This window comes from Ramularia collo-cygni (assembly GCF_900074925.1).
Source record: "Ramularia collo-cygni strain URUG2 genome assembly, contig: RCC_scaffold06, whole genome shotgun sequence".
Taxonomy (NCBI): Eukaryota; Fungi; Ascomycota; class Dothideomycetes; order Mycosphaerellales; family Mycosphaerellaceae; genus Ramularia; species Ramularia collo-cygni.
This window is the reverse complement of record NW_019716260.1, coordinates 860,666-885,150: the sequence shown is the minus strand read 5'-3', so window position 1 is coordinate 885,150 and position 24,485 is coordinate 860,666. Positions and strand designations below refer to the sequence as shown.

At 51.5% G+C, this 24,485-nt stretch overlaps 12 protein-coding genes; 6 read left to right on the top strand and 6 right to left on the bottom strand.

Moving 5' to 3' along the window:
• Positions 1 to 340: 340 nt before the first annotated feature.
• Positions 341 to 2,514, top strand: RCC_04697 (uncharacterized protein; the record flags this gene model as incomplete). XM_023769974.1 has 3 exons in its annotated part: positions 341 to 480; positions 539 to 618; positions 731 to 2,514. The coding sequence occupies 3 exons, from the start codon at positions 341 to 343 to the stop codon at positions 2,512 to 2,514; spliced, it is 2,004 nt and encodes a 667-aa protein (XP_023625742.1).
• A 240-nt stretch (positions 2,515 to 2,754) lies between these two features.
• RCC_04696 (related to ubiquitin conjugating enzyme (UbcJ)) lies at positions 2,755 to 3,289 on the bottom strand (the record flags this gene model as incomplete). XM_023769973.1 has 2 exons in its annotated part: positions 2,755 to 3,074; positions 3,145 to 3,289. The coding sequence occupies 2 exons, from the start codon at positions 3,287 to 3,289 to the stop codon at positions 2,755 to 2,757; spliced, it is 465 nt and encodes a 154-aa protein (XP_023625741.1).
• Positions 3,290 to 3,604: 315 nt separating this feature from the next.
• On the bottom strand, positions 3,605 to 4,576 carry RCC_04695 (uncharacterized protein; the record flags this gene model as incomplete). XM_023769972.1 has 3 exons in its annotated part: positions 3,605 to 3,873; positions 3,933 to 4,045; positions 4,098 to 4,576. The coding sequence occupies 3 exons, from the start codon at positions 4,574 to 4,576 to the stop codon at positions 3,605 to 3,607; spliced, it is 861 nt and encodes a 286-aa protein (XP_023625740.1).
• A 1,511-nt stretch (positions 4,577 to 6,087) lies between these two features.
• Positions 6,088 to 6,486, bottom strand: RCC_04694 (uncharacterized protein; the record flags this gene model as incomplete). XM_023769971.1 has 2 exons in its annotated part: positions 6,088 to 6,414; positions 6,463 to 6,486. 2 exons carry the CDS (start codon positions 6,484 to 6,486, stop codon positions 6,088 to 6,090), a joined length of 351 nt encoding a protein of 116 aa, XP_023625739.1.
• An 890-nt stretch (positions 6,487 to 7,376) lies between these two features.
• Positions 7,377 to 7,820, bottom strand: RCC_04693 (uncharacterized protein; the record flags this gene model as incomplete). The annotated part of the gene is made up of 1 exon (XM_023769970.1): positions 7,377 to 7,820. The coding sequence occupies one exon, from the start codon at positions 7,818 to 7,820 to the stop codon at positions 7,377 to 7,379; it is 444 nt and encodes a 147-aa protein (XP_023625738.1).
• Positions 7,821 to 9,051: 1,231 nt separating this feature from the next.
• Positions 9,052 to 9,633, bottom strand: RCC_04692 (probable Mitochondria fission 1 protein; the record flags this gene model as incomplete). XM_023769969.1 has 3 exons in its annotated part: positions 9,052 to 9,384; positions 9,440 to 9,552; positions 9,612 to 9,633. The coding sequence occupies 3 exons, from the start codon at positions 9,631 to 9,633 to the stop codon at positions 9,052 to 9,054; spliced, it is 468 nt and encodes a 155-aa protein (XP_023625737.1).
• Positions 9,634 to 9,858: 225 nt separating this feature from the next.
• Positions 9,859 to 10,515, top strand: RCC_04691 (related to Probable kinetochore protein spc24; the record flags this gene model as incomplete). XM_023769968.1 has 2 exons in its annotated part: positions 9,859 to 9,888; positions 9,943 to 10,515. The coding sequence occupies 2 exons, from the start codon at positions 9,859 to 9,861 to the stop codon at positions 10,513 to 10,515; spliced, it is 603 nt and encodes a 200-aa protein (XP_023625736.1).
• Positions 10,516 to 11,759: 1,244 nt separating this feature from the next.
• RCC_04690 (uncharacterized protein) lies at positions 11,760 to 16,277 on the top strand (the record flags this gene model as incomplete). XM_023769967.1 has 8 exons in its annotated part: positions 11,760 to 12,016; positions 12,189 to 13,831; positions 13,949 to 14,021; positions 14,107 to 14,662; positions 14,716 to 15,413; positions 15,478 to 15,665; positions 15,720 to 15,857; positions 15,916 to 16,277. 8 exons carry the CDS (start codon positions 11,760 to 11,762, stop codon positions 16,275 to 16,277), a joined length of 3,915 nt encoding a protein of 1,304 aa, XP_023625735.1.
• Positions 16,278 to 16,916: 639 nt separating this feature from the next.
• Positions 16,917 to 18,771, top strand: RCC_04689 (related to BENZOYLFORMATE DECARBOXYLASE; the record flags this gene model as incomplete). XM_023769966.1 has 2 exons in its annotated part: positions 16,917 to 18,414; positions 18,476 to 18,771. 2 exons carry the CDS (start codon positions 16,917 to 16,919, stop codon positions 18,769 to 18,771), a joined length of 1,794 nt encoding a protein of 597 aa, XP_023625734.1.
• Positions 18,772 to 19,366: 595 nt separating this feature from the next.
• RCC_04688 (uncharacterized protein) lies at positions 19,367 to 20,980 on the top strand (the record flags this gene model as incomplete). The annotated part of the gene is made up of 1 exon (XM_023769965.1): positions 19,367 to 20,980. The coding sequence occupies one exon, from the start codon at positions 19,367 to 19,369 to the stop codon at positions 20,978 to 20,980; it is 1,614 nt and encodes a 537-aa protein (XP_023625733.1).
• Positions 20,981 to 21,358: 378 nt separating this feature from the next.
• Positions 21,359 to 23,180, bottom strand: RCC_04687 (uncharacterized protein; the record flags this gene model as incomplete). XM_023769964.1 has 2 exons in its annotated part: positions 21,359 to 22,870; positions 23,037 to 23,180. 2 exons carry the CDS (start codon positions 23,178 to 23,180, stop codon positions 21,359 to 21,361), a joined length of 1,656 nt encoding a protein of 551 aa, XP_023625732.1.
• Positions 23,181 to 23,661: 481 nt separating this feature from the next.
• Positions 23,662 to 24,264, top strand: RCC_04686 (uncharacterized protein; the record flags this gene model as incomplete). XM_023769963.1 has 3 exons in its annotated part: positions 23,662 to 23,733; positions 23,792 to 24,062; positions 24,122 to 24,264. 3 exons carry the CDS (start codon positions 23,662 to 23,664, stop codon positions 24,262 to 24,264), a joined length of 486 nt encoding a protein of 161 aa, XP_023625731.1.
• Positions 24,265 to 24,485: the final 221 nt, after the last annotated feature.

The window sequence follows — 24,485 nt, the reverse complement described above, 5'->3', positions numbered from 1 at the left end:
CGCAAGATTCGCACGTGAATCGGCGCTAACAGCCACGAGGATTCGCGTGGCGTCATCCAAATCGAATCTGTGGAGATCCCCGCACCCATCTTTGGCCTTTACAACCCCAACACCACACACCAACTCAACACTCGTCACACCAATTCGCAACGCACCTACCCGACTCTGCGTTGCACAACCGAAGCGGATCGTCATAACGAAAGTGGCCCAACTTCACCGCTCAGGACCTGTCCAAAGTCTCTCACAAATAGKATGGAGAAACATTGACATGTGTTTACCTCACAAAGACGGCCCGAATACTCAGTTGAGCACCTGAGAGGTTGCAGAGGTGGTGGAAGATATGGAGATAGGTGCACAAGCACAGACACAAGCACAGGCTGCGGGGCAAAGTCCAGACCCGAAAAATGGCGGTCGAAGTGGTAAAGGCCAAATACCAGTGGCCAAAAGAGCATGCGACTGTTGCCGCAAGAGAAAAGTCAGGTGTGCCATGCCTGTAACTCTTTGGACATCCAGATTGACTGAGATCCGATCCCATTAGATGTGATGGCCGGGAGCCATGCTCTCCGTGCCAGAAGGCGGCCATTCGTTGCGCATACATAGAGCCGCCAAAGAAGAAAGGTAAGTTGAACATACTATATAAGGGTTGATTCGGGGATGAGAAAGGTGTCTCGGGGAGTTTGTTGAGCTTCGCGATGTCTGAGACACATGTTCTGACTCTTGCTCATTATAGGGCCAAAAGGTTTGAGGAGTGCTCGCGTTCTCCATGCATTGAGAAGGATCGACGACACGCCCGTCTCAAATCCGCCTACTCCTACTAGTTCAGATGTTGCCTTCGGAAACTGGGGGTGGAGTGCAGCTGCACAACATCATGGACAAGGGCAGAACGACAGACCAGAGACCATCTACGTGTCACCGGATCAGCGACCATACTATCAGCAGCAACCACCGACAAGCTATCAGCATTCCAACAACCAACGAGATCCATCACAGAATCAGCAGCAATGGGCGCCCAGTCAAGCTGAATCGATATCTACTGCAAGTAATGGTCCCCATCACGGGCACTCGCCTACTTCCACCGAGACCTACAACCATCGTCTACTATCCGAGAAAGCTTTCCTGCCCTTCATAAAGCTGTTCTTCAACCACATGTTTGCCATCATGCCTGTGATTGGCAGGGGTATATATCTTGATCCTGCATTCTACAGCCAAGGAACCCTCAGCGCGGAAGTGTACTGCTTTCTTTCCGCGTTATGTGCTGCCACAATCGTCCAACTGGATGAGTCGATTGCTCAGCCACCGTTACTACACCCCAGCAAACATTCGGATGATCTCTTTGCTGAAGAATGCTTAAGGGAAAGGAAGACGTTTGATCCTGTCGAGCACGTTACGCCTCTGAGCGTGATGACTTCATTCTTCCTGTTCTGCTACTACGGTAACCACGAGAAGCATCTCCAAGCATGGCATTATCTACAGGAAAGTATCACATTCTCTGAGATACTGGACATGGATGACGAAGCCTCTTACGCGCAACTGGACCCCGTTGAAATGCAATGGCGCCGCAGGCTTTATTGGTTACTGTTCATTACGGAAAGAGCGTATGCAGTTCAAAGACGCAAACGCACAAGACTCCAAGCAAGTGTCGCACTTCCGGCAGTGTTTGAGTCTGAGGATCCACAGTTGCTCAGTGGATTTGTTAATCTTGCAAATCTCTTTAGTGCAGTAGACGACTCCTTTGTCAGCGCGTGGCGAGGCACACGGAGAGCAAGTCTATGTGATGAGGCGTGGCTTGCCCAGACACATAAGCAGTTGGACGCCACAGCACATACCACTGGAATGGGTGAGCTGACAGAAATCCAAACGTTGGATATCGGTGTCACCAGGGAGTGGCTCCACGTCCTCGCGTGGCAGATGGGCGTTAGCACCGGCTTGATATGGGGGCAAGGCGAGGGTGGAATGCGGCTTGACTATCCTGTTGAGCTCGCCAGGAAGGTGGTTGAGATGACGTCAAATGCAAGCCCGCTATCCTTGGACAGTCATGGTATTGGTATGGAGCAGAAGCTTTCCGACATTGCCGGCTGTCTGGCGGATGTGCTCAAATGCACAGCGGGAGATTGCTCTGCGACATTTCTCGAGGGCAAGCAACACCTCAACACCCTGCTGCATCGACTTTCCAGTATGCGTGGGAAAGAGTCGCGATATCTGAAGCCTCTCATGGCCAAGATGGAGGGCCTGATGGGGTATGAGATCAACAATGTGACGTTGCCGTTGCCGGAAATACGTTTGGAAGGAGTGCAAGGCGATGGACATCTCCCTGCTACGTGGTCGGCGAGCGAGTCGATGACCATGTTGCGGCACTTGTCAATGGCTGGGTCACTGGGCATGCCTGGTATCGCGTTGGCACAGGACTCTTACTATCAGCGGCGTCCCTCTGGATGGATAGTTGAAGAGAATGATATGGAGCATATCCAGCCATGGTTGGCGGATGAGAAGGGCTTCCGCCGTTCTCCTGTATAGGCATATTGAGATACCCCACGATTATTATGAGGTTGCCGCGTTTTCATCAACATGCTACCTTGTGATTACCTTTCTTGAACACTCTCCTTCAGAAATCACCGGCTCCTTTGTACAGAGGTGAAATCTTCAACACTCGTGAATTTTGTCGTGACCACTAGCACATGTCATTATACATCCAAATGTACATTTCCTTCCCAAGCTGTTATTTTCCACTCCAACCTCCATATCCCATCCCTATTGTCACCTTCCCATAGCAAGCATACGTGTGTAAAACCTCACCAGCCCTTCCGCACCCAAAACATCCCCCGCCCTCAACAACTTCGCAATGTCGATATTCAACGGACTATCCGGATTACCCTCGGAACCCAGCAGCATCTGTACAGCCTCCAATGTCTTGACGATACTATACGCAGGAGTCCAAGCACTTTTCAACAAATCCAAACAAATCTCGCCGGTTTTGAAATTGATGTTGGGGTGGCAGCATGGGGTGCGGAAGGTAATTTCTGGAGGGTTGTTGGGATATGTTTGTGGGACGGTGATTTGGAGGGTCCAGAGGCCGCCTGATGGGTAGGAGAGATTGGTCAGTGGGTGAGATGAGGATTGAGGACTGTGACGTGTAAGAATGAATACCTTCGTATGCTGTTCCCTCGGGTCCTTTGAGGTCAGCGATGAGGGAAAAGAGGTTGTCGTCACTCTGAGGTTCAAGTCGTGGGACTACTGGAGAGGGATCGCGTCGATACGCGTCGAGCTCTTTGATTAATCGTTTTGAAGCCATCGTTATTTGCTATTGCTATTGTTGGAGTTGTGCTTCGCTGGCAGATGACGCGCGGTACCTCCAGCTTGAGCTTGAGCTAGGATGTGCCGAGGGATCGACAGGCTCCGACATTGATGGGCGTCCATCAAATGATTCATCGAGCACAGAGTAACGTTAAGCCAATGCAAGGACAGACGGTGAAGAAAATGACTCTGGAAACGATATCTAGATTTTTCGTTTCTGTATTGCTGACTGCGTGCTGTTGCCTGCTCTTTTTGCATTCCATCATGATTCWGCCATACAACAGCCAGAAGGGCTTCTTATCACAGTATAGGCTCACTTATATCTGCCATAGAAAGGCTTGTCGCCGTAGAGGACGCCGATGTTCTCCGGAAACAACTCCACGGGCTCACGCCGCCGGGCAGCTCGCTGTTCCTGACCATTGGACAGGCTTGTCTGGCCGGGAGAAAACTCTGCCTCAAGGCCTCCAACCCTCCGCGCACGCTTGTAGATTTGACCTTGAGCGTCCTCTTCAGCCTCTCGAGAGCGCTTACCCAGGCCAGCGAAAGGGACAGGGACTGGCGCGATGTAACCAGAGCGATAGGCTGGTTAAGGTCAGCTGTCTGCTTTCTGCTTCTAGGTTCAAGAATAGATGTGAACATACTCTTGCTTGGGTAGAGGAAATACCATCTTATTGGCGTGAAGTGACATTTTGGAGCGGAAACAAACATCGTCTTTGATATCTTGGGTTCGGGGACTGGTTCTGAAGGACCATGCCTGTGTCGAAATTAGCTATGGATATAGGTGGTGGTAGTTTGGGAAGACAAACTTGAATGTAGCGGTCTCCTCGACGAGGTTCACTTTGGGTTGACGCGGGCGACGCGGAATCTTGCTGCCGAGCGAAAGCTCTACGCTGATAGTGCCGTCAAGCTCATGCGGGCCAGGAGAAAATACATCCCCAACGAAGCAACCGAATTGAACGGTCTTCCCCGTGGCCCAATCTAGCTTGCGACCCTTTGTGATGTTGAGGGTGTGTTCATTGAACCGGGCTTCCAGATACTGAGTCCTTAAGTACCGTCCATCGACGTAAACGTCCACCTTGACGTACTTGTAGCCATTCCATTCGAAAGACCGGAGCAGTTCGATGTGTAGACCGAACATGTCGCCTGGGTCCGGGTTGATAGCGGCATTTGTGTTGATAGCGCTCTTTGTGTCGTTGTAGGAGTGGCTGTGCTCCCAATAACGCTCGTTGCGGAGTATGTTGTMGATGCTGACGGCTACAGGTGCGRCCTCGCGCCCGGGTGGCATAGTGACGATTTGCAGCTTGTAAAGCTCACGCGGATGATGATGACGAGCTGCTTATGGGTGGTGAGCCAACTTCCGTGCCGAGGAGCGAAAGTGTGGTGGTGTGTAAGAGCGAGGGGACAGCGGAAAAGTGAGGTTTGACTGGCTGCCTGGCGCTAGCGTCCCCGACGACGCGTCCTGTTGATAAGGCAAGCACGACTGTCTTGTCCAAGGGCCCGAAGACCATCTCCAGGTGACGGCAACGAATGATTTTCAGCGAAGAGCAGCAAGTGAGTCCTCTCTCTTGCACTGCCCTCCACCGCATCCAAGCGATTGTTGTTGACATCGACCATCAGCCCCGACTTAGGTCATAGAGCAATGAAGCCGAACTGAATCGACGAATGGCGAAGTGCTCAGGCTCAGCTTCCCTCAGTACCACATGATCTCGGTCCATGCAGCTGGCCATTCAAGACTGAGGAGCAGCAAGGCCACGACTTCACTCACGCGAGTGGGCCTGGGCATTGGCGAGCTGTTGAGTATCCAGATGAGTATCGGCCAGCCAGAGATCATGGCATGCCTCCACAATATAACCATCTCTGTCGTCCTCTCATTAGTAGTATGCGGAGCCCAGCCCACAACTACAATGTCGAATAGATGAGAGCGCCACACCGGGCGGAGACCTTTGATTAGTGGTCCAGCAAGCATCTGGGACTGGCTTGCAAGCGAAGAGCACTAAAGGGATAGTGATCCAGTCGTCTTCCGTACCCACACTGATGATATACTAGGTCATCTCTTCTCGCTCATTTCAAAGTTGTATAACCCACATACTGAAGTCAGTCCCGTCATCCTGGTAGAAGAGCGCTCGCCAGGAGATCAATGCAGCTTGCCGGAAGATGGCATCGTAGTGGCATATGAGTTCGGGGCTGTACGGGCAGACGTTCGTATTCTTTTTGACGGTGTGCCAGTGGCGCTCTCCAGGATAATACAGTCCTATCGTTTATGAGGTGGCTGCCGGGACAGTTTCYAGGATGTGGCTCCAGGATATTAGAGCAAAAGAGGGTAGAGTATTGTTTGGCATGCAATGTTTTCAACTGGCGCATACTGCTCACCAACCATCAGTCTTGCATAGGAAACCCAGACCCATATCCAATCATTGCTAACCATGCTGGAAGCAAGATTCTCTTCGCTGTGATCCGCAATTCCATCGTACCATACTCCCTGTGGTTCTTATGAAGAATGTCGTCGTGGCATTGCAATGTTTGCAACGCCAGGGACGCTTTAGTGCCTCGCCAGGGGTGCAGTCAGTTCCCATCGTGCGTCCACCTCGCAAAGGCATACCAGGACCCAATCAGATATCATGCCGGATGCATTGCTTGCCGATGACGGTGGCCAAATGGGTACGCTCCAACACGATTGATTCTCGCGGCGCGTGGGAAGTGGATCAGGGACGAATGAATGTCACAGGTCCATACCTACAGCATTGCAATCCGCCACCTGCTCTAAATCCATGATAGTATTATCTCCTTCTTCAAGCTTCAAGCTTCAACATCCCCTCCACGGACCCGCCGATCGGTCCTATCCACGTCAAAGCCAGCCAGCTCATCTCCATCGTAGACAAAGTCGTCTCCACTCGCACTCCCTCTCCGACTATCCGCCGCGTCGAACACGAGGTGCCTTCGGGGCACAACCCAAGCGGTGATCGTGCTTGATATACGGTCTCGTAAACTGTTCGTTCCTCGCGATATCGAATCGAGCGGCATGTATTGGGCGTATCTCTCTCGGTGGCGTTTGTGCATGGGCATTATTACGAAGGCAAGGAGCGCGTATAAGATTACGGCTATCATAGCGGGTATGAAGACAGCCTATCAGAATGTCAGTCCAGTCCAGCAAGTGCACTTAAGCGTACGCACTTTAAAGGTCTCTGAGAACGCCATCTTGATCTGTGAGCAGCGCGAGCTTTCTGTAATGCTAACGAAAGGCAAAGGAAGGGAGACGCGAGTACCAAGGCTTACGCGGCCACTGTTACAGGCATCCTAAGCTGCTAGATCCTGAGTATATGTCGTATGTGGCCGATCAAATAGGGAGAGAATCGAAAGCGCGTTCCAAAGGAATGACTTCAAATGTTCGACAGACTGCTTCGGAAAGACGGCGACATGCAACAGCTGACGTCGAAGGTTCCCATGTGAAGGAGGCGTGACGCACGTGCCACATCTCCGGTCCCACTCCTAACCAAACCTCACAACACCAGACCATCGGTCAAAACTTCCGCATCATAACAAGGGTCGTCGAAAGTCTTTGAAAGCTGCAGGTGTTCATCACGACAGCATTATTGAGCTCGTCCCATCAGCAGCTTTCCCAAAACCGGAATGCAATTGTGAATTCCAAGGAGCACGGGCATGCTCTAGAGTCCAATACCCTCTTCAGGAACCACCGCAAGGATGATTAGCTGATGAAAACAAGTGCGGCGTTGAGTAAACGATACCGCGTACGAAAAGCAAGTTACGATGTCATGGACATTGCGTACAGTTCAGAAAAGTGCAGCCGCCTCGAATGGGTTCAACGATCGGAGTTGTGATGACGGCGTCTGTGTATCGGGCGGTAGTCCGCCGCCAGATAAGTTGATGAGAGCAGATTATCAGCAGGCGGATGTTGATGGGATGATTTTCATGATTTGACGCTTTAGAGGAAGCAAGAGGAAATGAGATGAACTATCAACTTTGTACCAGTCGACTGAGATACTCTCCAACACAACCCCCTTATTCAACTGCACTCGATTGGAAATGTATCTGGATCCGATTAAATTTTACGCAGCTATGAAGAAATACTACTCTCCATTCCGCTCTAGAGCTGGTAAGCAAGGTGGCAGAGTCTCAAACTCAATGTCAACTCTCGCCACCGTCTTCAACCCACAAGCCTGGTCGAGAAGCACTCCCCTACACTCCTCCCAGTTCTTCTCGTTGATCGGCTCGCTCTGCATAACCCCAGTTCCCTGCTCAAAGTAGATGGAGTAAGTCCATTCCGACGCCTGTTCCGTATTTAACTTTGCTCGTCTCACGATTCTGTCAAAGTTCCAGTGACAGTCAGATTTGAAAGAGCTGAAATCTTCATCACATTCGATGAAGACACGGATGGTATGCTGCAGGAGTATGTCAGTGGGATTTGCGGTGCGAGAGATTGTTAGACGGACGGGAAGACTTGCACAGGTGGGACGACCATGGGGTACTCGATGGGTAATGGTGGGAGAAGGACCACGGAAGAGGAACGACATACCTGATGCCGGATGTTGAGCTGCTGCAGTCAATGCAGGGTTTATGTTGTAGTATTGTGTGGGTAGTTCGCGATTGGAAGGTGTCCGTGATTCGATTTTGAGGTCTGATCGTGCTTATTGAGTATGGAGTGTGCCGCAAAAGACTGATGAGATGTATTAACAATGTGGGKACTGGACTGATGTATATGTGGTGACAGAAGGGAAGCCTTGTACTTTGTTCCTTTCTTCTGTTTCTTTGTTTGATCAATGGAAAAGCGTTGAATGCTTTTGTAGCTACTTCGAAGGACAGGCTCTGGATGTTCACAATAGCCTTGTGTCACCTCAAAGAATCCTTCTTTGTAAGGATACAAAGACCTGTTCCAGTATTGCCGCGTGGGCGACATGATCGAGATTCTTCCCCGCATAGGCATCAAAGACCAGTTCCTGGACACATTGAGCGTTGGGGTGGTAAATGATAGGGGCGGAAGCAGGAGGTGCAGCTACGCTGAGTCTTCTTTGCAGGAGAGGGGGTTCATGATACCGCTCCTGGGCAGGCAGATAAGAGGTGCATCGGGTTGTCGGGGCATATCTCCGTTTCAAAGTCGAAGTTCCTAAAGGAAGCACCGGAGCAGTACTTTATTTTGAATCCAAAGATGCCGTTATACCAAGATGCAAGACCCGYCCAAAACCAATCAGAACAGCATCTGCCGGGCGTCTCAATAGCTCCAAGTTGTGATAAAAATCGCGTGGTTGAACGTGGTGGATGTGTATCCTAAGCTGAAATTCTCGCTGAAAGCCTGAAGAATGGAAGAAAAGAGAAAGTCTCCGCTGTGCCAGCCGCGTGCAGCCAACCATGCAAACGACGTCGATACTTGGGCTCTCCCAGACAATCACACGCCACGTACGTACAGACGTACGGTAAATCGCCTGGACAGCCATCAATTCGATGGGAATCAGGYAGGATGAATGTTATTCCGCGCCCAACAATGAGCGTTTTCTCGGCGCTTTTCGATCTGCGAGAGACGACACTGCTCTCTGTGGGATGCTGGAGAACCACACGTCACCAGTGAAATATTGAGATGTTGCAAACTCTGTACCTGTGACTCAATCATGCTTCATAACCTCGAAGGACAATGCATACAACATACCCAATGAACGCCATGCAAATCTCAGCTCCGTTCAGCTGCCAGTGATAGATGGCCTTTCACCACGTCACCCGGTCTTCAACCCTCGCCTGCCATCCCACTCCCTCTCACCTCTTCCGTTGTGCGCCCTTGAAAAGCAGACCTCCAACCACACCAGCTGCAACAGCCAGTCCGCCTACGATGGCCACACCCACCAAGCCCTCCTTCGCAACCTTGTCGTCAATCAATTGGCTCAAGCTCTGTGCCTGTAAGTTCCCGGACTCAATGTCGAGCAAGCTGTCGTTGTATCGCTTCGCCTCGGCATAGTTTCCCAGTTTGTAATTCCCCAGGGCGAGGTAGTAGAGGCATTCTCGTCGGCGATCGGGACTCTGGCGGAAGATGTCGGAGAGCAAACGTACGCCTTCCTGCTGTTCGATGCGGGAAGTGGATTTTATGAGGCCCTAAGTGTTGATGTGAATTTAGTGGAATGCTGCTGTTCACAAGATCTCAACATACCCAAGCATAGTTGAACTTGGTCTGCAGCGAGACATACTCGCCCTCCTTCTCATACTGTGCTCGCAAGACCTGGAGCTCTGCAGGCTTGAGCGCGCTTTCGGCATCAGCGGCGTCTGAGGTGGCTCGTGTTAGCTGGGAATCGATCTGTAGATCTAAGGGTGTATCGACTTACACGGAAGGTGTTCGTTCGCCATGATTGTTGTTGTAGATTAGAAGATGCTGTGAAGTTGGTTCGCGACGTCGTCGCATGTGATCTCAGATGTGATCTCAGGTGGCGTACAGATGTGGCGCAGCAGTTCGGGCCGCGAGCCGGGAACACGTTGCTGGGAAGAAGACCCTGTGTTTGGGAAGTGACGACGCGACATCAACAAAGGACTTTGCATGCACATCGACCATCCACATACAACAGCGCATTCAAGATGGTACACTACGATGACAGTCCCGTTACAGTGAGTGTGCTCATCCCAAGTACTCGATGTGTGCTAAATTAACAACATCAACAGCTCATGTCAGAGGCGACAGCACAATTCCACATCGCACCAGACAAGGACTCTCTAACACGCGTCTCCGGCTCCCTTCACGCGCTCGCCAGCGCACGTCAATCCCGAATCGATCATCAATCATCAGTCCTTAGCTCCCTCAGTAGACGGCTCAATAACCTCAAAGGCCAATACTCATACGAAGAAGAACGCCACGATGCCGGCAAACATGCGTCAGAAATGCTCAAAATGGACACGGAAAAGTTCAAGATCGCAAAAGGCGTCAACGATGCGGAGATTGAGAGTGAGAGATTGAGTGGAGAGCTTGCAGCGTTGAAACAGCAGCTACAGACGTTGGAGAAGGAAGGTGTCGAGGGTGGCGCGAGGGGGAAGACGAGTGAGGAGAGAGAGGACGAGATTGTGTTGAAGTTGCAGTTCTATCGAAGTCTGGGGATCGACGCAACACAGGATTTGAGTACGGGAGAGTACAACCGGGCGATCATTAGGAATTCRGCACGAGGAGATGTCAATGTCGTGAACGTGGATGGGACGATGGGACAGAGTTTCTACTCAAACATGTTCTGGGACAGTCTTTGAGGATGATGGGCCACTTTTACTGAAGGACTTATGGCGTTACAAGGAGATACCAGAATCGGGTTGTTCACAAATGAGTCTGCAGAGGCTACTTCGATCGCATGTCCACGAAGTTTATGGAGAGGTCGATCCACCCAGTGTTAAAATGGAGGCAGTGGAGGGAATGCCGCCCTCTTAACGACATGTACATCCCGGTGCATCGCCACGAGTTGAAAGGCCTACAGTGTATCGGCATGGCTGAGTAAACGAAAGTCTTCGTCGAGAGCAATGATCCAAGCGCACGCCAGCGTCTACACGAGCTGTCACGACTGGGATTACGATGGAAGAGCCTCTATGGTATCAGCACTCGCATCTCCTTCAGTGATGCATTCAAGCAAGCATGACCAAATGGATCAGGGGAGAGACGGCCCCTATTCGCGACATCTGCCTCTCGGCGCTCAGCGATGCCTTGAAAGGCCTACAGGGCATCCGCATGGCATGACCGCGAACATCTCGGGCGAGAGCATTGATTCAACACTGCCGGTACGATCTTGGCATCACATTCGGGAGCGGCCAAAACCTCACATTGTGAAAGCAAAATCTCCATTCCCTTTCATCACGACGTCACGCGAACTTCACAACTCGTTTTTCTCTTCATCCAAACTTGTCCAGCATTTATCTACACAACCATCCCGCTCAAGGACTGCAGTACAATTGCCTGCTTCACACCACATCGATTATATGGAATTCTAATAGATGACGCTCGTCATCTTTTGGGATGCCTTCAAGTGCTTCTCCGTGCACTCGGTTATGTTCACTCGTTCTTATATTGAAAACTCGTTCTCGAGCATAACCTTCGTGAGGTACCCTTGTGCAGGCCGATCCTTTCTTACTTAACCTGATGCCTTGGATGTGCGAAACACCTCTGATGGCGTGGTTGCTATTTTAGGGTTAGGGTTGGGGTAGTGTGATGATCTGTTTCTGGCGTCCCGCGATTCTCATAGCTCATTYAAGGTGTGTGTACTGTATGATTAGCAAGACTGTGTCAAAATTTGATAGTCGCATGACTGGAGTAATTGGTAAATCTGCTACAATACTCACACCAGATATGGAATGTAGTCTTTCCGTAAAACCTACTCTGATTGCTGGCGACCGAAGTCCATCCTTCCGCCTGTTACAGCACTGTTAGCTCTCGCTGTGCAACGACACCTGTGCGCCACGTTCAAGAAGTCACAATTAAGTCTATGTAGCAGCCGTATTTGAGTGCTATGGTCGTTTCAACGGTTGTCATTGTTGTTGGTGATGTCAAAGACAGGACGGAAACGGCGACAGGCCCGACGCGCCGAGATCTCGATCTCGACGATCTCAGATCGTCGAGATGCGGCAGAGGCTTGTCGGACATGGCTATGACCACTTGCGATGACCTCCACCACCAGGCCAGTTTTAAGATGAAGCACCAAGATCAGACCTCACAACGGTTCCGGAGCCTCCAAACAGAAGCGAGCCGAGAAAGAGATGTGTTCCGGTAAGACGCCCAGGTCGACAATCAATCACGACGTATCTATCGGCGATCTTCCCGCATAAACACGATCGAGGCGACCGCACCTATATACATAATACAGTCTCTCGCGGAGGGCTGGAATTGGAAAGAAGGCATTGGTATTTCATGGAGCAGGAGCTGATCTGCGTGTCGACAGGCACCTGCATCCTTGGACGCATGAGTTTCGCTGCACCGCGCTGCATCGCAATGCATTTCCCGGAGGCGCCAGCGGTGAGGCCAGCGCGCCGATGACCATGGCGGAAGCGGAGCCATGTCCAGACACAGCATTGATCGCGTTCGCATCATTGGTATGCCATCGACTGGCAGCCCGACGGTGTTTTGTAAACCTCTTGTCCACTTCGTCCGAATACATCTTGGCCGAGGCGAGCAGGTCGACTTCCCTGCWGTACAATAGTGTTGAAGACGTGGCAAAGGACACGCCATGGCTAGGCACATGTAGTTTCTTGAGGGAAGAAGGCATGGCGAGCAGCGCAATGGATGGCTGGAGAAGGGCTCGAAGCGGGCGTGAAGCACCCACCGAGGATGGCTATTACTATCAACAGGGCATGTCGCCGCACTGGCACATCATCAGCGATGTCAGAGGGAGTCAGCAGACCCACCACGGCTTTCTGCGATGTAGTCCCTGGACCGTCCGCTTTTACGCCGCCGTTCCTTTACGCTCTGCCACAGGCTCTGTCCTGGGGTGCTTGACCATAGTGGACGACGCACCTCGATATGGACTCAGTGCTGGCGAGCTGTCATTCATGGAGGACATCTCAGACACAATCTGTCAGCATCTCGATGCTGTCGTGGTACGCTCGCAACGCAGGCGTAGTGAACGCCTCATCCAAAGTTTGGGACTGTTCAACAATGGCAAGTCAAGTTTGCGTCAATGGTGGCTAAATCAGGAAACCTCACGAATTGCCACTGCCGGTAGGCATGCTAAACAGCGAACGGAGCAGGCGAGTAAGGACGCCGCGGACGCAGAGTTTGGAACCAACGTCTCATCATCGTCGTTGACGGGACCCTCCAGTGCTCACGACGAGGTAGCTTCGAACGTCGATTCTGATAGCGAAATGGACAAAGGCGATGGGGATGGCGATCCCGTTACGGCCACAGCTTCCACTCTACGTAACGATGTCGCCGGCGTAGCTCGCAAAGAGGCCAAAGTGTCAACCCAGGATTTTGGCGCAAGCAAGGACACACCACGCGCTCCAATGTCGAAGCTTCTGCTGGAGCCCAGTTCGGGTCGACATGGAAAGCGACGCAAATTGAACAGCGGAATGCCAGATGGATCCAATTTCGATCTGGAGGCTGCCAGTCGTCACACGTACTCGCGTGCCAGTCAACTAATACGGCAAGCTCTTGGTGCAGATGGCGTCGTGTTCTTGAATGCAACCGCCGCCCATAGCAAGAAGCGACATGATATTGTTCCCAGTTTGAAGCATGAGAGTAGTGACGCTAGCTCACATTCCCAACCGCGAAGCTTAAGTGACAATGAAACCTCAGAAGCATCTGCATCCTCCAACGACCGCCACTGTTTGATCGAAGCCTTTTCTACCAGAGATCTTTCTAGCCTCCACCATGAAGACACTGCTTATCGCTTCGACATATCGGAATCTTTCCTCGCCTCCCTCATACGCCGTAATCCAAACGGCAAAATATTCAACTTTTGTCGAGACGGAGCATGCTATTCAAGTTCGGGCGAAGACAATTCAGCTTCTGGATCGAACTCCGAATCCCACGCCAAAAATTTCCGCACCCCAAGGGATGGCAGGCGATTGGGCAAAGTCATGGTTGGTGCGTGTCATCTCAAGCTCTCTCCCTTCAAACAAATCAACCGGGCTTTCTGAATAATGTGGATTTCGGACACAATGCTTGATCCCATGACATGACATCGCTAACGGCATGATTTAGGTGCCAAGACGATCGCGTTCTTTCCACTGTGGGACGAAGCTCAAGACAGATGGTCTTCGGGAATGTTTGTTTGGTATGTCGACTTGAAGTATCGCGCCTGGCGGCCCTCTTTCGTACCGTCATGATTGAGGTGCGTGCTGACTTTCATGTTTTTTCAGGTGCACAACCCCTCTTCGCTTCTTCCAACCGGCAGAGGACATCATATACCTTGCATCCTGGAGCCATTCGATAATCGCCGAGTTGGGTAGGTTGCAGACCTTGGCTGCAGACCGCGCCAAGTCGACCTTTATTTCAAGCATTTCACATGAGCTCAGGACTCCATTGCACGGCGTGTTGGCTAGCGTTGAGTTCCTAGAGGAGACTGAGCTTACAGCATTTCAAGGAGAAATGTCAAATACAATAGGTATGGCCGGAAAAGCCCTGCTTGCTACGATCGACAACGTGCTCGATTACGCCAAAATCTCGAGCTTCACCAGAGCGCAGAACAGGCAACGCCAGGGTGCGGATGCTTTAAATTACACCACCAACGATTCCAAAGTCGACTCCGCCGAGATGGGCGTTACGGCAAACGTAGACTTAGCGCTGCTTACCGAAGAGGTTGTCGAGACTGTCGTCAACGCTTACAGATTTCGAAAAACACGCATGGAAAGTCCTTCAGTACCATCCGTTGCAATTAACATTGGGCGTCGCTCTAACTGGATGGTGAAGATTCAGGTTCGTACATGCCGTGCCCAGAGGAGTTGAGACGAAGCTGACTCGATTGATAGCCCGGCAGTTGGACACGGATATTAAGTAACCTCGTGGGAAATGCGTTGAAATACACACCCGCAGGATTGATTGCAGTACGGCTAGACACAAGAGAGCACGTAACAGATGGTTCTAGTATTGAACACATTCGACTGGAGGTCCAGGATACTGGTATAGGCATGACACAGCAGTTCCAGAGGCAGCTATACACTCCGTTCAAGCAGGCCAATAGCCATGCTTCAGGAACCGGCCTCGGCCTGTCTATCGTGCGACGTATCTGCAAAGATAGTGGGGCACATTTGAACATTACCAGCAAGCTCGGCGAAGGAACATGTGCCACAGTCGACCTTCAAGCACATTTCATCGCGGGGTCTGTGGCTTCTGCAGTTCCGAGTTTGAAGGTGGATTGCTTCCATTTGTTTACACCCACAAAAGAGGCTCACCTTTCTCCGCGATCAGTAGCACCTAGTGTGGTGCAGGCGGCAAGGGACTGGCTGGACTGCGAGGTATCCAAAGGACCGACGAGCGATAAAGACGGAGGATCAGTTGTATACGCGATCGCGGAGGAAGACTTGTCGACATGGGCAAGCCAGGGTACCCCACGATGGAAAGAGAAGACACCATCACACGTCCTTGTGCTTGGTTCAAGCATGCGTTCCGTTACTTTTGAAGCGCCCTCCCAAGAGCTTCCATTCGTACCCTTATTCGTACATCAGCCGTATGTGCCCTCTTCTAACAGACTCTATTCCCGGTCCAGATTCGAAGACTAACATATGCTCTAGGATTGGTCCGCAAAAGCTTCTCCGAGCTATCAGGAATGATCAAAGCTCGACGGGAATGATTTCGACACATCCACGGCGTCAGACAGCTAGCTTGCTTGAGTATGGAGCTGGTGCTGCTGACAGGCCTCCCAGTATGGATCGTATGCCTGCAGAATTCTTTCCTTGGAACAAGAAACCCCGACTCGGGCGTAAGTCAAGTGTGCCAGGAATTTCGACAGATCAGTCCGCAGCTTCGAGTGCAGCGTTCTCGGCTGGACCGCCTAGTGTGCTCAACTCTGCTACCACGGAGCGCTCCAACTCGATCGATAGCACAGCATGGCACGAGCATACTGGAGGGAATGGTGCTCGAGATACAGTTCTCTTAGTCGAGGATAACGAAGGTCAGTAATACGAGCGAACCTTGTCGTCCTAACGCCACGCATTGCTAACAAAACGAAGTGAACTTGAAGCTATTGATGGCTCTCATGCGCAAACTCAAATACAATTTCCTCTGCGCTGTGAACGGTCGCGAGGCAGTGAACATATACCGCGACAGAGCGCCGTCAATACTGCTTGTGCTGATGGATGTTAGCATGCCGGTAATGGATGGACTTACCGCAACAGTCAAGATACGCGAAACGGAACACAAGCGAAAGCTCCCGCGTTGTCACATTGCAGCTCTCACTGGCGTTACAAGCGAGGACGCCCAGCAGCAGGCTTTCACAAGCGGGGTAGATGATTTCTACTCAAAGCCCGTTGGAATGAAAGAAGTGAAGGAGTTGCTTAGGAAGTTGGAGGTCGGTAATGACTCCAAACCATGATGATGAACATGATATCATAGGACACGGCAGTACTCGTGGCGTTGCAGAAGCCTTGGAAATGATCATAGAACATATGCAGCTACGTACATGTATATATCTTGCTTCACGAGTAAAAGCCCGAGCCTGCTTAACAGTATGGCACGCAATGCCAGGATTCCTACGCAGAACCGCTCCTGCCCGAGACTCTCCATCAGTTACCATGGGACTTCGCCAATGAGCAGTGCCCGGATCTCTTTTGGAGTCATGTCCACGTCGGAATAATCCCCCAAGTCCGACCTAAAATGATCTCAAGAGGACTCACTTCGTTCATGGTTGTCCCTGTGTTACTACGAGATATTTCATTCACTTGCCCTTCGTTTGTCACATGCCGGCAACGTCTGCCGAGGTCGGACCCGGAATAGGTAACTTCTACCGAGCGGCGCCATTCCGCACAAACTCCTGCGGGGAAATATGCCTGAAGTGCTAGGGTCCCATCATCATTGAGATCCACAGCAGCTCTCACAAATATCGCAACCATGGTAAGTGAACTCGGCAGACAGGGCTCTCTAATCACCTTGTGTCACTTCAGAGTGTACCTTCCACAGCGACAAACACCTGCTGTCGTAACAGATTCACTTGCTTCTCCACATTGCATTCACAATGTACACAGCTTCATTCGCCTTCTTTGAGGCGCTCTGGTCCGCCGGAGTGACACACTGCTTCGTCAATCTCGGATCGGACCATCCTTCTATCATCGAGGCAATCGTCAAAGGTCAGAATGAAAAGCAAGGCCAATTCCCGAAGATCATTACCTGCCCGAATGAAATGGTCGCTACCTCAATGGCAGATGGCTATGCCCGTTTGACCGGCAAGCCTCAATGTGTCATTGTACATGTTGATGTTGGAACCCAGGCTCTCGGACAAGCGATACACAATGCTTCATGTGGACGAGCTCCAGTGTTGATTTTTGCGGGGTTAAGTCCGTATACGATCGAGGGAGAGTATCGAGGCAGTCGGACGGAATATATTCACTGGATTCAAGATGTTCCTGATCAGAAGGCTATCGTCTCGCAGTATTGTCGTTACTCGGGAGAAGTCAAACGGGGAAAGAACGTGAAGCAGTTGGTCAATCGGGCACTCTCGTTTGCGATGAGTGAGCCACGAGGTCCCGTATATCTGTGCGGTGCTCGTGAAGCTATGGAGGAAGAAATTGAGCCATACGAGATTGAGCAAGCCTTTTGGAACCCGGTCGAACTAGGAGGACTGAGGGTCGAGCAGGCAAAGCTGATCGCTGAAGCTCTTGTGAATGCAGAGCAACCGCTTGTCATTACTGGATACAGTGGCAGGAACCACGCCTCAGTCACCGCTCTCGTTGACTTGGCAAATACGGTCAAAGGTCTTCGTGTCCTTGACACAGGAGGCAGCGATCTGAACTTCCCAGCAGACCATCCCGGTTGGCTTGGTCTACGCTATGGAGTCGAGGATAGTATCAAGACCGCCGATGTCATCCTCGTGATTGACTGCGATGTGCCTTGGATCAACACACTTTGTCATCCCAAGAAGGAAGCGAAGATTTATCACATCGATGTCGATCCGCTCAAACAGCAGATGCCAGTCTACTATATTAACGCTCTTGCAAGATACAAGGCAGACTCCGAAACGGCTCTTACGCAGATAACAAACCACATCAAGGCCAACATGCAAGACACCATCTCCTCTCAGACTTTCGAAGACCGCTGGACAGCTCTACAGAAATCTTACCAAGAGCGTCTTCAGACCATCTCAGGACAGGCTCAAGTGGCTGACGACGGGAGCTTCGGAACCTCATGGCTGATAGCGCAAGTACGGAAGACTTTGCCGAAAGATACCATCTGGGCTGTTGAAGCGGTGACGAATGCTGCCTTCGTGAACGACCAGATTCAACCCACCATTCCGGGCTCGTGGATCAACTGTGGCGGAGGTGGCCTTGGATGGAGCGGTGGTGCAGCTCTGGGGTTGAAACTCGCAGCAGACGACATTGCAGGAGGGAAGGGCAAAGGAAGATTCGTATGTCAGATTGTTGGCGATGGCACCTATCTGTTCTCGGTTCCTGGATCCGTTTATTGGATAGCTGAGAGGTATGGAATACCGGTTTTGACCATCGTGTTGAACAACCAGGGTCAGTGTCATCTCTTCCTTGTCTAATAATGATCGTAAGAATGCTGATGTTGTACCTCCAGGCTGGAACGCACCGAGGAAAAGTCTGCTTCTTGTCCATCCCGATGGCGAGGGATCAAAAGTTGACAACAAGGAGTTGAACATCTCTTTTGCGCCCACTCCTGATTACTCTGGGATTGCTAGGGCTGCGTCAGGTGGCAAGTGCTGGGCTGGAGTTGCATCCACTGCCCAAGAACTGGACGTGAAGCTGAAGGAGGCAATGGAAGCTGTGCAGGCCGGCAGAAGTGCTGTACTGGATGCACATTTGGAGGGTCCGCAAGGAAAGTTTGGAGGTGGGAATGCGGTCACTGTTGGATGATGGAAGAAAACATGCCTTTGGAACGAGGCGAGCTTCAAATTAGACAGGGTGAGAGGTGCGTTCTGGGAAACCCTTTCGAGCCTCGAACAAGCTCTGAAAGCACTGCCATCCCCGAGGCGCGAGCCCCGTGCGCAACGATAAGGTCGCCAACTTCGGTACCGAAARGTACAATAGAAGGCCACGTTGAACGGTATCATCGACGTATACTTTGTGCGAACTTTCCATGATAATGCAGTTATCCACTCGGATTTGAACCTGGTAAAACTGTATATTGSTAGTTTGGTACGCCAAAAGTATCTTGTGTAGTTGACATTCAGGGCGTTAGATCGGCAATGTAGGCGGAACTAACTAGAAGTGGAGAATGAAGTGAATACAATGTCGAGCCAGCCACCTAATTTGGCACTCGAGCTTCGACCACTGCATTCCAGCTTGGCAGTCGCCACGGTCGTAGGTGAATGGAAAGAGCAACTCTGGTTCCCTACTTAGTCACCCAAGGCCCGAGTGCAAATCAGTGTACCTACTTAAGGATCCATCCAATCCATCAGCTGCACCACTACAATCATGAACATTACCCGATGCGCATCTCGTACTAATCATGAATAGCTACACAGCATCTCGTAGACCGAGTCGCATCAAGATCTCGCGCGACCCCGAGCTACCGCCCTCCTCCTCCTCCGGTCCAGCCGGCACAGAACCCATCGACAACGACAAGAAGGCGAACGGCTACCTCATCGCATCGTATCCCGAGACCAAGGCAGCCGCCGAGTTCAGGAAACGCGAATTCAGGCATCGCGATGACGACGGCAAGCTCCTCGACCCCAAGCGCCACATTGACCGCCGCAGCCTCACAGATACAAACCACCTGATCGATCCGGCGCGCGCAACGCAGGCTTTCAACTTCAGCCCGGCAAACCCTCGCTTCACCCCAATAGAGCACCTCAAGTTCGCATTGGCATTCCAGGATACTCCCGCCAAGTTTGGAAAGATAGCCGCGCTTCTCCCCGGTCGAAAAGCATCAGAATGCATCAACCATTACTATCGCCACAAATCCGACGGCCGCTTCAAGATCGAATCGCGTAAGGCGCGCTACGATCGATTACGAGCACCAATCATCGATGGAGTGGTCGTACCTCCTCCCGAAAAAGAGCTGGCGATGAGCAGTCTTCCCGAATGGGACATCAGACTGCGGGAATTCAAAGGTCAGAATCTTGCAACGTCGGCCATGGACGGCGAGGAGTATTATCCGAACGGAAGATCGAAGCGCAAGGCGCCTGCCGCGCCGAACTATGGGCCATCTGAACAAGATCTGCTTGAATTGGTGCCCATTGACATGCACGTCGAGGCGCTCAGAAAAGCTCTTGGCATTCCCTCCAGAGTCAAGGTGTTTGAGAAGATGAGACCCGGTCCTCGAAGAAAGCAAGTCGTGGTACCGCGGCCATTCGGCCTTGACGTGCTCTGCAAGAGCTTCCAGCATCCCTCTCACATGACAGAACACAAGCTGATGGATTGGCTCCGGTCTGAGACAGTGCTGCCACTACTGAAGGAATGCTTCACCGCCGTGGTCCACAACAAAGACCTCTATGCCAAGCTCCAGCTCCTTCTGGGGGAAAGCGAGTATCCATGGTCCGGTCTGATTGGCGATCTGGCACAGCTCGCCCACGAGTACAAACTGTTCACGCCGCCAGATATGAAGATCATGCATCAGGAAATTGTGATCAAGCTTGCGCAATTCGTGTACCGGATTGGACATGCGAATGACGAGTTTCTCAAGGAGCTTCACAGGCCGAACGCCTATCCCGAGCCGAACATGTACTTTGATGGCGCCTCTGTGCTCTTGCTTGCCATCAGAGACTTTACGGAAAACAAGGTCGACGGCTTCTTCGCTACTCTCTTGAGCTCCGAGCTAGCTTGGATGGTGAAACCTACGGTCCGGGAACACTGGGAGCGTCTCTACACCTTCGAAGGAGAGGAGACAACTGCAGATGATCCGATGGATATAGAAGATGCAATGGATGTGGAGAGCTCGATCGCTGTGGACGATCCGGTTGAAGAAACGGTCGAGTCTGAGAAGCGCAAGAAGTGGAACTGGGATAAGATCATCAAGTACGAAGGCACGGAGGGAAAAGAACAGGACTGGGACACGGAGGAAGTTATCGTTCCAGCCAAGCCGCACCGGATGGACAGTGCACGGTCAGGCCCATCCAAGTGAAGCGATTGGAGGCTTGAGGATGATTTGGGAGATCTTCTTGGCGTGAAGACATTGGTAGTGTCATTAGCGACGCACCGTGTCGGCGCTTTCCGAAGAGGAGCATTCCATTGTTGGTCAAACATCCAGGTTCAATGAAGGTCGTTGCATTTGGCTAGAAATACCCGCACGATTTGAACGATATAAATTCAAGCGCTTGCGACTCCAGCGTGGTTGTCTTCGAATGTGTCGGCGATTCGATGCTCATGCTACTAGCGTCACCACGCTGTAATGGACTGCGTTGTATCAAAACCGCTCTCGCTGTTGCTCCGTTTCGCTATCCCTTCAAAGATCTGCTGCGTTCGATGACGATACATTGACGTTGCGGAAATGGCCTTATCCTCACGTTCCAGTTCCATTCTTGCTCGAATTGCCAAGCTGAGCTGCATTCTTCGCCGCGATTACTTCTTCGCAAGGATATCCGTTGGGTCTCAAATCCTCCACCTCTCGCCCCTCCCGGGCCGAAAGCACATCCAAGCCATTCCTCCGCTGCTGTTCGCGGGTAAGAGGGTCCGGCAGAGTCTTCGGTCGAGGTTCCCAATCTTCCTTCTTTGAAGATCTCTTCTCCTTTTCCTTGCCTACTAGAGATCTTGCCGTGGGGCAAAGCCATATGCTCGGCCAGACTGACTCGTCTAGATCTTCAAACTTTTCCAGGTCATTTTCGATTTGCTTGACGACTGCACGATTGCTGGTGATGGTAGTTCTACCAGTAGCCCAGCCATGAACGAAGACGGATCGATTGATCAACGTCATCTTTGCTCCAACGGCCACGGCTGCAGGCGATAGGTTTGCCATGCAGTTGTCTTCGTCTTCTTCCACAATCTGAACTGGAAGTTGCCATTCATCTGGAACGGCATATGCGCTCCATTCTTGCATCTCCTGCGAGAGATCCCCTCTCGATTTTGAGCTGTCGCCACTCAACAGTATCTCCGTCCGCGCCTTTTCCGAGGCAGTACCTATCGTTGCCACTATTTCCCGCATTCGTTTCGCAGCCTCACGTGTGCAGACCAGCCTGCGAGCTCCTAGCGCTGGATACAATAGAGCCGGGAGCAGATTCTCGTTGCCTTCTATCTCAACTTGTCTTTGCAATCCTTTGTGAAACCAGGCCTCTTTCGCCACTCGAGCGTGTGAGAACTCCGAAACCAAAGCCAGGAGGATGGTACAGTCAATGTTGAGTGTATCGCTGAATGTGGAGAATGGATCCGGGGCCATTGCGGACAAAGCATCTTCGAGTGCGGGAGCAGGTTTGATGTCATTGCCGGTGAAGACGATGGCTCCAGCTCTCCTACACTTATCGAGAATGCTATCGATCTGCTTCGTTTCTCCAAGCTTGATTCTAGGTAGTAGAAGATGTACCACAGGCATTTTCGTTCGGGTTCGATAGCTTCGTGCGGCTTGACATAGCTCCTTGACCATTTTGACAAGAGGGACATCATCGTCATCATCATCTTCATCGGTATTTCCGCCATCCTCGCTCTCGGAATCCTCTTCGGATTGCCAGCCTAATTTCGCCAGGTCGAAAATCAAGCGATTATTTGTGATGGATGAGAATTTAGTCCATGTCAAACCGCCATCAGAGATTATATCCACTGTGACTTTTGCGTTCTTTGCTTCGTTCCCACTTCTAATACGAACATGTCGCATGGCTTGCGACAAAGACTTGCTCGGAGAGTTGAAATACAGCACTTTTTGCACAGACTTGAGTTTATGGGACTTCTTCGCGTTGTCCCAGACGCTCTCGAGGAACGGAACATTGGAGGAACGAGCGACGTGGCCAGTATTCACATCGTCCAGCTTCTTGGAGAGTCTTTCAAGCATCCCGACTTCCGATTGTACAGCGCCTCTGAAGTGTGCCTAAGAGCGGAGGATGAAATGGTCAGCGACAAAATTTGAACAATCTCCGAGACGACTGCAGATCTCAGATGCACAAAGAGCCCCTCGTGCATAAGATGCTCAAATTTCTCGTGGGATGCCTCTTTTCAATTTCCCGTGCCTCTTGACTTCCAATTGACCTACTTACCAGCTCGACATCTTGTTCCTGGCGTATCCTACGGAGATGGTTGCGGAACGTCTCCAATTCCAACAGAAGAGTCTTGGCCCGGTTGGTGAGTCTTTCAATGGCTAACCCAATCGAGGTGGCATCCTCAGGGGCGTCTTCTTCCATGTTTGATACGGTGTTCGAGATTGGTGGACCAAGGGACGGGAAAATTGAAGGTTGTGGGCTTTCCTTGTGTTGAGTCGACGACGGAGCTTGTGAATAGGTAGCTATAAGCACAAAAAGAAGAAGGCCTGCGAAGAGTCTAATCACTCGTCGAATGATGAGTTTTGAATGGTGTTGTCGTTGTTGCAGAAAATACAACACCGACTGCTGCAGCCTCGATCCACCGGGCCTTGGACCTCTCAGCTCAGCGTCGACTTTTGGAGGGCACGAATCACCACTTCAACGAATAGTGGATTGAAGCCGTTGTGGAGAGGCGTTCCGTATAAAATGTTGATGTTGATGTTGATGACTGCTAGAAAGCCTGGTCGACTAATTCGGAAGGCACTAGCGCAAGATCTTGGCTCTCATATCCAATCGTTATTAGCAGCCTCCACCTCCGCCGACACTGCGCGCGACACCACACCGTCCCACCGACAACAACAAAATGGTGGCACTGGATACGAGCGAAGAATGGCAGCGCCAGACGGCACTTCTGCTGCAAGCACGGCCCACGACGGTGCGTAAGTGTCCTGATGATCCCCGCTCCAGACCATCGTACTGACAGCAACAAATAGACACGAATAACGACCAAATACAATATTCCCAACCTTGACTCACCGAAATACGCACAGACGAAGAAGCGGAAAAGGGATACAACGGACGAAGACAAAGAWGCGCCGGCAGGGCCTCGCGTGCCCCGAGCAACTTTAACGTTGAAGACTTATGACCCCGAGTCCGGCGTGGTATTGAAGTTCAAGACAGATCGTGCGGCGGAGGTGGGGCGGTTGATTGGCAGTCTGGGTCGGATGGGAAGACAAATGGCGGCGTTGCCGGAGAAGGCTGAGAGTAAGACATGATCGCACCACTGAGTGCAACAATAACGGCCTCTCGCTGACCATCTACAGCACACGACACACATATGGAGGATGCCACCATGTTGGAAAAGGTGGTGGATACAGTGAAGGAAGCGCTCCCTACAAGTGATGCGAAACCTCAACAGCAAGGAGCCGGCGGAGGTAACAAGAAGAAGAAGAAGGGCAAGAAATGAATGGCTCAAACTTCCGTCATACTGCGGAAGAGACTCGCGTTTGCGCGATTATATCCCGCAGCGATATCTGGGCGGTGATATTGTGGTGACATGGAGGTCCTTTTCCGGGATTCGCCATTTCATGCTATCCCGCATGAAAGCTCCCCACAAATTCGCCAACCCAAGTCYATAGAAGCGACGCCTCGCTGTCGCTCACGGAGAGGCGACCTCGAACGACAAAG